At 40.1% G+C, this 14,106-nt stretch overlaps 1 protein-coding gene across 3 annotated transcripts in view; it reads right to left on the bottom strand.

The window, feature by feature from the left end:
• CMSS1 (cms1 ribosomal small subunit homolog (yeast)) overlaps window positions 1-14,106 on the bottom strand; it is a 372,024-nt gene that overhangs the window by 26,798 nt on the left and 331,120 nt on the right. For 2 of the 3 annotated variants that reach the window (XM_011962503.1, XM_011962504.1), the window contains exon 2: window positions 5,111-5,199. In XM_011962503.1, coding sequence (XP_011817893.1) covers window positions 5,111-5,199 — 89 coding nt within the window. Of the gene's footprint in view, window positions 1-5,110; window positions 5,200-10,513; window positions 10,618-14,106 lie in introns of all 3 variants that reach the window. The other variant, XM_011962502.1, reaches the window with a different exon arrangement.

Below are 14,106 nucleotides of genomic sequence, written 5' to 3'. Positions count from 1 at the left end.
GGGAGGGGGAGGGGGGAGGAGGAGGAGGAGGAGGAGACTTGGAGGACAAAACAAAGCCCAAAGGACAGAGTCAAGAACCATGGAGAATTGCTCTTAGGCCTCGACACTTAATAAATAAACTGATATTTGCTTGGATGGCCTTCAGAATGCTGTGTACCAATGACTCCATGTGCCTCCTATTTGCCGCCTTTTGAATAGAAATGTCAATAAAGGTTATCCTACACTTGTCCCACCACTGTGTGTTGAGCATGTGGGAGAGGTAACTTGTCTCTTTAGTTTCACAGGTTGAGAAGAAGAAATGTACTCAAAGCGCTATACTTAAGGAATTAAAACTGAGGAGCCCCAACTGCACCTGGACCTGATTTAGATGACAAGATTTTGGATATTGAGCTCACACTGCAATGGGATGAGACTTTGCAATCCTTGGAGGGGTGAGTATATTCTGCATGTTGAAGGGATGTAAGTCATTGAGGGGTCAGAGGAAGAGTGTGGCAGCCAGATTCCAGGATAGCTCCTCAAGATCTCGATCTCCTGGTAATCTCTTCCCCATGAATGTAGCCTGGATTTACTAACTTGCTTAATATGGCAGAAGTGACGAGGTGTTAACTCTGAGAATAAACTATAAAAAGATTGTGGTTTCTGTCTTGGGTGCTTTTGCTGGTTCCCTCTTGGATCACTCGGCCTGGGGAAAGGCAACTGCAGTGCTGTGAGGCAACCCTGTGGAGAGGCTCAAATAGTGAGAGATTGAGATGTGCCAATAACTACACAAGCGAGCTGCAAGGTAAACTCTCCCCAGCTGAGCCTCCAGCCCCAGCCCACAACTTGGCTGGGACCTGATAAGAGATGCTAAATGTTTTTGTTTTATTTTAAGCTGCTAAGTTTTGGGCAATTTGTCAATGAAACAATAGATTCATACAAAGAACAGAACTGAGATAACATAATGAAAAGGAAAAAGGTGAATCAGAGAATGAATAGGACATAGTCCTGTTTTCTTTCAACAATAGATAAGCATAATCTTGGAGATAAAGAGTGGAAGAAATATGAAATGACCAATGCTCAAATAAAGCAGTAGCAAGAAAATACAATAGTAGAGAAAGGAAAGTAAGAAGGGAAAGGGAGAAACACTCCTGCTGAAGATTCCTTTATGATTAAAGGAGATAAACAAAAGGACAGCAGAAGAAAAAAGAAGTCCACTGTGGTCTCTGAGCGGGAGAAGATGGGTCATGGAACCACTGAAAGGCTACTGACATCATGGAAGCATCAAGGAAAAGTCACAAAATTCTTTGTAAGGGTTTATATTCTGGGAACCATAATTACAAAGTCACTAGGGCTGGCTCTGAAATGACTGATGTTGAAGAGGGAAGAGGGTGATGCAATCTCTAGGAGGAGGGAACTCATCATTTATTTTGGAAGTGATTACTAGGGAAAAAAGAACTGTTGGCAAATCTTTATACTCACATTATTAAGCAGGCCAAGGATGATTATTCAGATGTGAAATGGTTGCTAGAGATGAGGTAGTTGCATGGATTTGAAAACTTTAAAGTTATAAATCTGCTGCCTAAAATACGAACAAACAATGTATTCAGTGACACAAACGTGAGGCCCAGCTACGGCAAAGGAGGGAACATCATCTGTCTTGACAGATGCTCTTGCCTGGTGATATTAAAGCCTAAATGTGTATTACAGCTGACAGCATCATGCCAAGTGGTTCCTGTACAAGCATAAAGAAAAACTGAAAGAACAGCACAGTCTTAAACAAATCTGAAACAAATCTAAAATTTAAATATAGCATAAAATTTTAAAAAAATTGATCCAGAAAAAAATGCAGTTATATTTAGAAAACACACATCTGGCCATATCTGTCAAATAAGAGCCCCAAACTGTGTTAGGTACTACAGTGGACACAAAAGAAACCCTGGCCCCAAGGGACTTATGAACCAGCTGGAGACTCAAGTTCTATGAGTATAAACAATTACAGAAGGGCTCCTGAAGGGACAGACAGTATGCCTGACAAGTAAGTCATCCTTGGGGTGGTGGGATAAGTTCCAGAGGGAGAAGAGCAGTGGCAGAGAGAGGACGAAGGAGGCCACAGGGGAGCTGGGTGACTGTGTGGGCAGGCAGGGATGGAGAGGACAGACTCCAGCCCTGAATGTCAAGGTGGAGGAGCCTTTCAAGGAGGGAATTGTTTTGGGAAATCAGGGATGTGGCTGGAGGAGGGATAGGGCATCACAAGGCCCCAAAAGACCTCTGCAGGCAGCTGTGTCAGGGAGCTGACAGCTCACAAGCTGGACAAAGGGCTGAGATGGGAAGAGTCATGAGAAAACTGGGATACCGGTATGGTCATTCATTCCTTCATTCACAAATAATGAGTGCCAATTAAGGGCAAGGTTCCGTGCCAGGTGCTGTGGAGACGCACAGATAAAATCTGTCCTTGAGGTGAGCCTCCTGGGGATAAGCAGGGACCAAGATGGGCAACACTCATATGAGGCAGAGGGGCACACACAGATTCTCATGTCAATTCAGAGAAAAAGGGTATTTCTCTGGCCAGGGAAATTAGGATAGGGTTGGAGAAAGGGGTTAGGGCATTTTGCTTACTGAGCACTTGGACTCTTCAAAGCAATTTGGTGGTGAAAGAAATTAAAGCAAGAGAAAGGTGATTAAAATGGGCAGTAACAGCTTAAGGTTTTGTAATTATTTTTTTGCTTGGCAGAAAATAGCAATGGCATGTGACCAACAAAACACATTAGAACACAGTTAATCCGATTTTCCTCAGCTGAAAGAGAAAGGACAGGTAAAAAGGGAAGTGAAAGCAACAGTATCCTTGTAGCCTGGCTCATAGCCAACCGGATGGGCGATGACCCCCAGAACCTGTCTCTCTGAGCCTCTGAGCCTTGTAAAGTGGGTATCACCTACCTCCTAGGGATGCTGTCAGGATTATATGGTACAGTGTGCTTTATACAGTGACAGTATTAACTGCTCAATAAAAGGTCTTTTTTGTTTTACCAGTGGGTCCAGAAAGAGTAAGGAACAAACAAGAAGAAAATCAAGGGGAAACCAAGAAAAAAACGAAAGCCAATGGAGTATAAAGAAGAATACATGCAAATAAGTCCTGTAGGTAGACATTGATTAGAGGCAAAAGTCAAAGAGGGCATGACTATGGTATGATTAGTGGGATAAGCTACGGAAAAATTAAACCCCACCTTGAGGAAATAAATTGAAAAGCTAAGGATGTGTTACCCTGTAGGTTTCCAGAAGAATGATTAAAATTAAAACCAGTATAGGGCCTTTGAGCAAAATATTTAATGGTTGGAGAAAAAAACCAAGATGATTATATATTAAACATGTATGCCTTTCTGCATATCCCTTCCCAGGAAGAATAATGGACAAAATAAAAAAGATTATAATATAATTATTAACTATAGCTATAATAATTAACACTTCAGTGATTCTCTTTGATAACCACTGTTTGAAGTGCTTATCAAGTACCAACTTATTTAATCATCATTACAACTCTGTGAGGCAGACATAATTATTACCATTTACCAAGAAGGTGACTGAGTCACAGAGAAATTTAACTTGCCCACTTGGGTGGGCAAGTTAAGCAAAACTATACTAAATTGCTTCTTACAGTTATCCTGAGCTGGGTCACAAACTTTGGGTAGAATAACACTCTGGTGTAATGAGTTTAAAGCACCTACAGTAAGAATAAGAACCCAAATTGTTGCAATGAAAAATACAGTAACTTTGGATTGGTAGTAGACACTCCTTTAAAAATTCACACATAAGCCAGGCACTGTGGCTCATGCCTGTCATCCCAACACTTTAGGAGGCCAAGGGAAGGAGGATCACTTGAGCCCAGAAGTTCGAGACCAGCCTGGGTAACACAGTGAGACCTCATCTCTACAAAAAAATAAAGAAATTAGCCAGTGTGGTCCCAGCTGCTCAGGAGACTGAAGTAGGAGGATCACTTGAGTTTGGGAGGTTGAGTCTGCAGTAAGCCATGATTGTGCCACTGTCCCCTAGCCTGGGCAACAGAGCAAGACCTATTGCCTATCTCAAAAACAAACAAAGAAAACCCCAAAAAGCCCAAATCACACAGATTTATTAGGTTGGTGCAAAAGTAATTTTTTTAAATTAAAAGTAATGGCAAAAACCACAATTACTTTTGCACCAAACTAAATACCAATCAGGTTTGATGGAAACCCAAGGAGAAAAAGCTACAAATGGATGTGAGTAGCCTTTCTAAAGTCAGTAGGAAGATTTAAAAGGCAAGAAAAGGTCACAGGTTTAGGAAAAAAGATTATCCAAATGGCCAATTCTGATAATGCAAAGGCCACAGATCCCCTGTTAAGAATGCATATGACAGACCATAATGCTGGGTAGAAATAAGGTCCCAGGAGCTTGCTGGCAGCATGGCCTGGTGCTGTAATCATGCACTCGAGTGTGTGATAATCCTCTCTATCTATGCTATTTGTCTCCTTTTAGGAATTGTACCCAAAAGCATAAGGCTGAATTTTTGGCAAAAATGTGATGTAAGAATCTAAGATATCATTATGTGAAATACATTTATATAGTTAAAAAACATTAGGAACCAGGAGCAGTGGCTCACACTTGTAATCCCAGCACTTTGTGAGGCCAAGGCAAGGAGATTGCTTGAGCTCAGGAGTTTGAGACCAGCCTGGGCAACACGGAGAAACCTCATCTCTACAAAACATAAAAAATTTAGCTGGGTGTGGTGGCGCATGCCTGTGGTGTCCCAGCTACTCGGGAGGCTGAGGTGGGAGGATTGCTTGAGCCCAGAAGGTCAAGGTTGCAATGAGCCATGATTGTGCCACTGTACTACAGCCTGGGTGATAAAGCAAGATCCTGTAAAAAAAAAAAAAAAAAAAGAAAAAAAAGGGAAGAAAAAGAATTAGAGCAAAAAACAGACCTTGCTGGTTTACAATGAAGGAAGCATGGCCCATGGCCTTTTCAAATGGAAAGAAAGTAAAAGGCTCTCTTAAATCCCACCAACAACCGATATTAGGACACGGGGAGTTCAACAACAGAGAGGAGGAAAAGGCTGATTTCAGAATTTAACAGCAGTGGCTCTCCCACAGTGACCCCTCACCTGTTTGGTTTCTTCTGAGGGTACAGGAACTGGAACTGTCTCCTGCTGCATCACTTCTGTGTCTCCTCCCCCTTCACCATCTGATGCTTCTAGAAAACATAAAGTTTGAAAATCAGAAAAGTCTCTCTCTCATTGCTAGTGCAATCTTGGTACCACCTTTCTAGAAGGTTCTATCTCTTCACCTTTTAATTCTGCCTCAAAGAAGCTGCACTTAAGGAAATGATCCAAAGTGAAACAGATATTTAAGCACCAAGATGGCAATCTCATTTATAAAACTGGAAAATTAAAGATTACTTAGATGTGTCACCTTAGGAGGGAATGTTTTATTATAGAATATTCATACAAGAGGACGTTTTGCAACCTTTAAAAAATGGTATTTATTAAGAGTTTACAATGACAAAAGGCTGTCTTATGATGATAATAAGAAGTGGTCAGGGCGAGAATTATTGAGTGGCTACTACATGTTCAACACTACCCTTCATAGACGTTATTTTATTTAATTCTTACAGTATAACTACTGATTACAGATATGAAATCCCTGTATTCTTAGATAAAAAGACTGCTGTTTAGAGAGGTAAAGCCATTTGCCCAAAGTCACACGCCTGGGAACTAACGTCTTTTTGAGTCCGAAGCTATCCCCAGCAAGTGATGCCTGCACCCAGAACCAGCCAGGCCTTGGCATTAGATGCTGGCCCCAGGGGAAAATGTTAAGATTGTGACAAAGGGATTACAGGTCATGAGAAATTCCTAGTTTGAATTTTTCAACCTTTCCACAATAGAAAAAATAAATTCTTACCCTAAGAATCAGGAAAAATAAAAGTTTTAACAGTTTTCCTATTTATAAAGCTCTCCTGAAGAAACATGGTGACCAGAAGGTTCTTATTTCTCCTAATATCACACTGCCTTTCAGGTTTTAGTGCTTGCTTCCTTTAAACAAATTTTTGATCTATCAAAGGCTTTTACTCATTCCCTTGAGTTTCTCTGTATATCTCAAAGTGAGCCTCAAATGTGAATTTGTGAACATGTTCTGTCACAGTTCATATTTAGGTCCAACTTAACCAGTTTGGTAGGCCCGAGCTTTTAAATGTTTGCATACTGTGATGGCAAATCTTATATGTCAACTTGACTGGGCCATGGGTTGCCCTAATATTTGGTCATACATTCTGGGTGTTGCTGTGAGGGTGTTTTTAGAGAGATTAACATTTAAATGGATAGACTGAATAGAGCAGATTAATTTCCATAGTGTGAGTGGGCCTCATCCAAGTGGTTGAAATAAAAGCACTGACCCATCCTTGAATGAGGGAGAATTATTCCTGCCTTTCGACTTGAACTGAAACACTAGCTCTTTCTGGGTCTCAGGCCTATCATGTTTAGACTAAAACTGTATCATCTTCTCTAGTTCTAAGGCCTTTGGACTAGAACTAAGCTATCAGCTCTCCTGGATCTCCAGTTTGCCAACTCGCCATGAAGATCTTAGGGCTGGGCTGGCTAGCCTCCATAATCATGTGAGCCAATTCCTTAGGCTAAATCTCTTTCTTTATATAATCCTGTTAGTTCTGTTTCTCTGGAGAACCCTGACTAATATGTGTACTTTTTTTTTTTTTTGAGACGGAGTCTCTCTCTGTTGCCCAGGCTGGAGTGCAATGGTACAATCTCAGCTCACTGCAACCGCCACCTCCCAGGTTCAAGCGATTCTCCTGCCTCAGCCTCCCAAGTAGGTGGGATCACAAGCACCCACCACCATCCCTGCCTAATTTTTGTATTTTTAGTAGAGATGGGGATTTGCCATGATGGCCAGGCTGGTTTTGAACTGCTGACCTCAGGTGATCCGCCTGCCTCGGCCTCCCAAGGTGCTGGGATTACAGGCGTGAGCCACTGCACCCAGCCTAATATGTATACTTTTAAGTGTGCAGCATGAAGAAAAAAGCCTACCTAATGGGGTACTGAAAAATAGCAGGCAGATTAACAGGACCTTTGAAAATGAACAATTAAATTGTCATTAAAAGTATTTATAGGATCTTTGCTTCTAGGAAGATAGCTGTAGTAGTTACACTGTTCCCTATCCCTCTGGCGAAGCACAATGAAAAATCCTAGACATTATGTATTTTAAAAAATAGAAAGACTCTGAAAGGTTGAGAGAAGATAGCAGACCAGCTAGGGATTTTAGAGACCAAGAATAATTCCATGGCAAACTCCCTGGGTTATCTTTTTGCCCCATTATCCCAGACTAGGAGCTGAAGAAGGCAGCTACCTGGAAATGCCAATGGAAGCAGACCATAAAAGCCCCAACAAAAGTCTGCTCTCTCTACCAAAATGACCAAGAAAGAGGAAGCCTAGCAAGACTAAAACCTTTCAGACAATAACCACTTGACTGCAGCCAACATCACAGAAAAAACTGCGACCTCATCCTTACCACCAAAGACAGAATGGGGAGCCTAGACTTCCACCCTTGACAGAGTGTAATGAGGCATCCCATGATGGACCACTCAAGGCTCCATCTCCTACCAGGGTGATGTCGGAGACATACTGGGAGCTGGGATTTTTATCCCCAGAGGGTGGTAATGAGCCCTCATCCATCCCCCACTGCCACCACCACCACCACCACTGCAGTATCGGTGGTGACCACATGAGGAGCCTGGACTTCCATCCCCTCCTGGCTGTAATGAATTATATCTTTCCTCTCCCACTGGGATGGTGTCAGAGGAGGCTTAGTGGAGAGTTAGGACTTTCTACATCACCCAGCAGTAATGAGGCCAAATCCACACTAATAGTTTCAGTAACCATTAAAAAGGCTATATAGAGAGATGTACTCAAAAACACCAAGATAAATCAAAGTGGGATTCTATAATATGTTCAAGTAATCCATAGGAAGATAGGGGACCAACCCCTGCTCCTCCCCTGCACAGAGCTGCAAAAATTAGTCAACAAAGAAAAAAACACATACACAGATTTAAACCCCCAACATATCAATGAATATATTAAATGTAAATAGCCCAAACATACCAGTTTAAACACAGAGATTGACAGAATGAATTTAAAAATATGGCCGAACTATATGCTGTTATAAGAAACTTACTTCAAATATAATGATACAGGCAAATTGAAAGCAAAGGGATGAAAAAAGACATAATATGAAAATATTGGTCAATGGAAAGCAGGAGTGGCTATATTAATTTCAGGGAAAGCAGACTTCAGAGCAAAGACAATTACCAGAGAATGAGAAAGACATTACATAATGATAAAGGGTAATCTGTCAAGAAGACATAGCAATCCTAAATATGTATGCACCAAACAGCAGGCTCTACATGCTTTGTAGAACTACAAAGCATGTGAAGCAAAAACTGGTAGAAATAAAATGAGAAACAGATAAATCCACAATTGACTTGAAACTTTAACAGTCGTCGCTTAAAAATTGAGAGAATGACTAGATAGAAAATCGGCAAAGATATAGAACTGAGTGGCACTATCAAGCAATAGGATATAATCAACATTTGTAGAACAATCCAATCAACAACGGCAGAATACATACTGTTTTCAAGTGTCACAGAAGGTATACCAAGGCAGACTATATTCTAGGTCATAAAACATCAACAAATTTAAAAAGAATTGAAATTGATAAACAGCATGTAAAAAAGCTTTCGGCAACATTATGGCTAATAATGAAAGGCCAAAGCTTTGCTCCTGATTGGGAACAAGGCAAAGATGTCAGGTCTTACCAGTCTTATTTGACACAGTGCTAGAACTTTTAACCAGTACAATATCATAAGGAAAGGAAATAAAAGGCATATACATTAAAAAGGAAGATAGCAAACTTCCTCCATTTTCAGACAACATGATTGTGTACATAAAAAATCCCAAGAAATCTAAAGGCTACCCCTAGTTATGTGAAAATTCTTATACTGGCTTCTATCAATGGGGGCTCCTTTCTCTCAATATTCTCCAGCCCATCTTCCTCTGGGATCCTTACGGGAAACTATGTTTCTCCTTCTTTCTCTTGCCTCTGTACTTCTTTCTACACCGTTGGTAGCCTGTACCTTGTAAATAGGCACATAATTTTACCTTGTCTTACAGTGTGTACTGGTGTTGCATAAATGTTAGCTTTTCTCTCCATCTGAACTGTAAACTCTCTGAGGGTACATATGAGTACCCAAAGTACTTGACCCAGTGTTGACTAAAAGTAAAAAGGACTCCCCATACCTATTGCTTTATTTACATTTTTATTATAAAGTAACATATATTCTCTATGTAAAGCATTCAATCCAAATTTCCTCATATCCTCATATCATAAAAATCCTTTGAGGTAAAAAGAATGACCTACAAATAAATAATTGCCAGGATCAGCCCCATAAATGTTTAAAAATCAATGAATGATCTTAAAAAATATAAACTCTGTATTCCTCCATTCCTCAGAATCTGCTAGCTGAAGAACACAGTCTATATTTAAGCAATCTAGATGAAAATAAATACAGTAGTCCCTTGGTATCTGAGGGGACTGGTTCCAGGACCTGTTTCACCTACCAAAATCCACAGATACTCAAGTTCCTGATATAAAATGATGTAGTATTTGCATACAACCTATGTACATTCTCCCATATACTTTAAATTATCTTTAGATTACTTATAATACCTAATAATATAATGCTATGTATAGAGTTGCTATACTGTATTGTTTAGGGAATAATGACAAGAGAAAAAAGTCTGTACATACTCAGTAAAGACACTTTTTTTTTTCAAATATTTTTGATTTGTGGTTGGTGAAATCTACATATGTGGAGCTCGTGGATGTGGAGGGCTGACTGTAACATAGTTTTAAAGGTATGTGACACTTATGCAACAAAAACTACAAGAAAGATTAAAATACCTTGCTAATAAAGTGCTCTAAATCTGAGTTACTTCTTGTTCCAAAAAGTTACTTTATCTGATACCTTTTAACATATTAAATGAGATCATCTTATATCACTGTAAATTGGATAATGTAGTTGTTTCCTTAGTCTGTGATGTTTTTTGATTCCAAAAGAGAAAACTGCTTTTCTGAAGTAAGGAGGCTAATTCTGTGATTTCCATTAAGAGAATACTGAAAGAAAAGTATGGGGACCCAATCTAGCCAGGTTGGCTCCAGTACTCAGGTTCCTCCAGGACTGCTGGGATTTGAGAAGGCTAAACTGGGCCTGTGCCACTCAGTCCCAGTGGTTGATTCAGCCAGTTAAGTGGAGTCACTAAGACTGCATTGCCTCTTCCCCAACTCCTTGAAGAGTCTACTTAAAAAAAAAGACACTGCCAGATGGGACTGGTTAAGTTATTTCAGAAGAGGAGTCATCAAGTACACTGTCCTTTTTCAACCCCTGGCAACAACAGTAAATGAAAATAGAAGGCTGCACATCTTCTCTTTCCCTCAATCCCTACCTTCATCTTCTTTTTGGTAAGTATCTGAAATCCAGTTTCCCATCATTTTCCTTAGGTTTTTAGGTACTTGCTTGCATAAACCATTGAAGACCCTGGGAGGGGCCCTGGCAATGGGATCATACAGTCAATTGTTCTTTAAAATGTGCAAGAGTATGTTAAGACCGCTGTCTTCACCACAATATCTTAAGACCATTGTCTGTTTCCACTCAGAATTCTCCTGCCACATATCTCCCAGGGAGTAGTGCTGGATGGCTGGGAGCATTTTGGGGGATCCATTTAGAGGAAGCTAGTTGCACATACATTTAGTTTGAATTTAATGGGAGTTTTATGTGGTTTGCCATCACTTTTGTCTATGATCAGATGATTGCTAGCTGTTCTAGTGCCAGCTTCCTGCACTAGATACCCTGTGCTAACTCACCAGACATTCTGACATAAAGTGGGCAAGGCCAGAGGGTGTAGATCATGACACAGATGTGGCTAGAGCATCAGTCCCTAGAACCACGTGGGAAGTGGAGGAAGAACCAGGTTTGGAATGTAGGAAACCTGAAACTAGTCAGTGGGAGATTCTTCTAATCATAAAAAACATAAAACTGTAAGCAGAGAATGAGGTTCTCATTTTTGCCTATTTGAAATTGAACGTCTCTCCTGTAGGATACATATAGTAGATGGTGCACTGTATATGACTGAAAAGAAACTATATGATGTTTTTTCTTTATTTGATGAGGATGAGTAAAATACAAATTTTCAGAATTGCTGTGGTTGGGGCAGCATTGTTTTTTTTTTTTTCTTATTTAAAATAACTTCTTTCATACCTAATTTTTAAATTTTGTTTTTTTTTCTTTTTATTTTATACTTAATTTTGTATCAGGAATTTTGCATTCTTTTTCTAAGACAGGGCCCATGACATTGCATAAGCTCAGGCCTCAGAAAAACCTACATCTGCCCTGGCGAACAACCTTGCTCCTCTGTCTTTATTAGTTCTCATAGTTAGGAAAAGAACAACAGGTTAGGGGTTGTGGCTCACGCCTATAATCCCAGTGCTCAGGGAGGCTGAGGCGGGAGAATCACTTGAAGCTGCGAGTTCAAGACCAGCCTGGGCAACATAGTGAGACTGCATTTCTAAAAAAGAAAGAAAGAAAAAGAACGGAAAACATAATATGGATGAATTTCAACAGCATGATGCCAAGCAAAAGAAGCCAGGCCCAAGAAGTTATATAATGCATGATTTTATTTATTTTAACATTCTAGAAAGGGCAAAACTATAGGGGCAGAAAAAGGATCAGTAGTGACCAGAGACTAGAAGTGGGGGACTTCTGGGGGGTGATTTAAAAATAAAAGCATCAAAGAGACCTCTTAGCAAAACAATAGAGGAATAGAAGGAAGTTTCATGAAGCTGAAAGCAGCTTCTTTTGAAGCAAGGATAGTGTAGGGGATTATGGATTGTGGGATTAAAATATCTGGGGTTCAAATCTCAGCTGCAGCAATGATTAGTCGTGTGATGTTGGGCAAGTGTCACAAATTAATGGAAGTTAGCTTCAATCATTATTTTTTAAAGTAAGGTTTATTGAGGAATATTTTACATATACTAAAAATAACTTTTACTGAACAGTTCTATGGATTATGCATACAGTTGTGTAACTGCACCCAGTGGGATCAGCATACTTTTAAGGTAAAGGACACAGGGTAAGTAGGTGTTGGGTTTGCAGAGTAATATGAATATTATTGATAACTACTCAACTCTGCTGTTCTAGTTATACACTACCCTAGGCAGTGTATAAAAATGGAAATGGCAGTGTTCTGATGAACTTTATTTATAGAAACTTGTCCTGGCTGGATTTTTTTTTTTTTTTTTTTTTTTTGAGATGGAGCTTCACTCTTTGTCGCCCAGACTGGAGTGCAATGGTGCGATCTCAGCTAAACTCCAGCTCCTGGGTTCAAGCGATTCTCCTGCCTCAGCCTACTCAGTAGCTGGGATTACAGGCGCACGCCACCACGCCTGGCTAATTTTGTATGTTTAGTAGAGATGGAGTTCCTCCATGTTAGTCAGGCTGGTCTCAAACTCCTGACCTCAGGTGATCCACTCACTTCAGCCTCCCAAAGTGCTGGGATTATAGGTGTGAACCACTGTGTCTGGTCTCTTGGCTGGATTTTTAATCAATTTAAAAAATGTTTCAAGGGTTTTTTTTTTAAGAGTTTAAACTTTTCATTTTATTTTATTTTACTTTAAGTTCCAGGATCCATGTGCAGAATGTGCAGGTTTGTTACATAGGTATACATGTGCCATGGTGGTTTGCTGCACCTATTGACCCATTCTCTAAATTCCCTCCCCTCACCCCTCACCCAACAACAGGCCTTGGTGTGTAATGTTCCCCTCCCTGTGTCCATGTGTTCTCATTGTTCAACTCCCACTTATGAGTAAGAACATGTGATGCTTGGTTTTCTGTTCCTGGGTTAGTTTGCTGAGGATGATGGCTTCCAGCTTCATCCATGTCCCTCCAAAGGACATGATCTCATTCATTTTGTGGCTGCATAGTATTACATGGTATATATATACCACATTCTCTTCATGCAGTCTATCATCGATGGGCTTTTGGGTTGGTTCCATGACTTTGCTATTGTAAATAGTGCTGCAATAAACATGTGTGCATGCGTCTTCAGAGTAGAATGATTTATATTTCTTTGGGTATATACCCAGTGATGGGACTGCTGGGTCAAATGGTATTTCTGGTTCTAGATCCTTGAGGAATTTTCATACTGTCTCCCACAATGGCTGAACTAATTTACACTCCCACCAACAGTGTAAAAGCGTTTTTATTTCTCCACAGTCTTGCCAGCATCTGTTGTTTCTTCACTTTTTAATAATTGCCATTCTGACTGGTGTGAAATGGTATCTCATTGTGGTTTTGATTTGCATTTCTCTAATGATCAGTGATGTTGAGCTTTTTTTCATATGTCTGTTGGTCACGTAAATGTCTTCTTTTGAGAAGTGTCTGTTCATATCCTTTGCCCACTTTTTGATGGGGTTGATTTTTTCTTGTAAATTTGTTTAAGTTCCTTGTAAATTCTGGATATTAGACCTTTGTCAGATGGGTAGATTGCAAAATTTTTCTCCCAATCTATAGGTTGTCTGTTCACTCTGATGATAGTTTCTTTTGCTATGCATAAGCTCTTCAGTTTAATTAGATCTATTTTGTCAATTTTGGCTTGTGTTGGAATTGCTTTTGGAATTTTCATCATGAAGTCTTTGCCCATGCCTGTGTCCTGAGTGGGACTGCCTAGGTTTTCTTCTGGGGTGTTTACGGTTTTGGGTTTTACACTTAAAACATTAATCTATCTTGAGTAAATCTTTGTATAAGTTGTAAGGAAGGGGTCCAGTTTCAGTTTTCTGCATATGGCTAGCCAGTTTTCCCAGCACCATTTATGGAGATCATTTCCCCATTGCTTGTTTTTGTCAGGTTTGTCGAAGATCAGATGGTTGTAGATGTGTGGTGGTATTTCTGAGGTCACTGTTCTGTCCCTTTGGTCTATATGTCTGTGTTTGTACCAGTACCATGCTGTTTTGATTACTGTAGCCTGTTTCTGAGTATATAGTT

This window comes from Colobus angolensis, unplaced genomic scaffold, assembly GCF_000951035.1.
Source record: "Colobus angolensis palliatus isolate OR3802 unplaced genomic scaffold, Cang.pa_1.0 Scaffold592, whole genome shotgun sequence".
NCBI lineage: Eukaryota > Metazoa > Chordata > Mammalia > Primates > Cercopithecidae > Colobus > Colobus angolensis.
The sequence above is the reverse complement of the archived record's forward strand: the minus strand, read 5'-3'. Positions and strand labels throughout refer to the sequence as shown.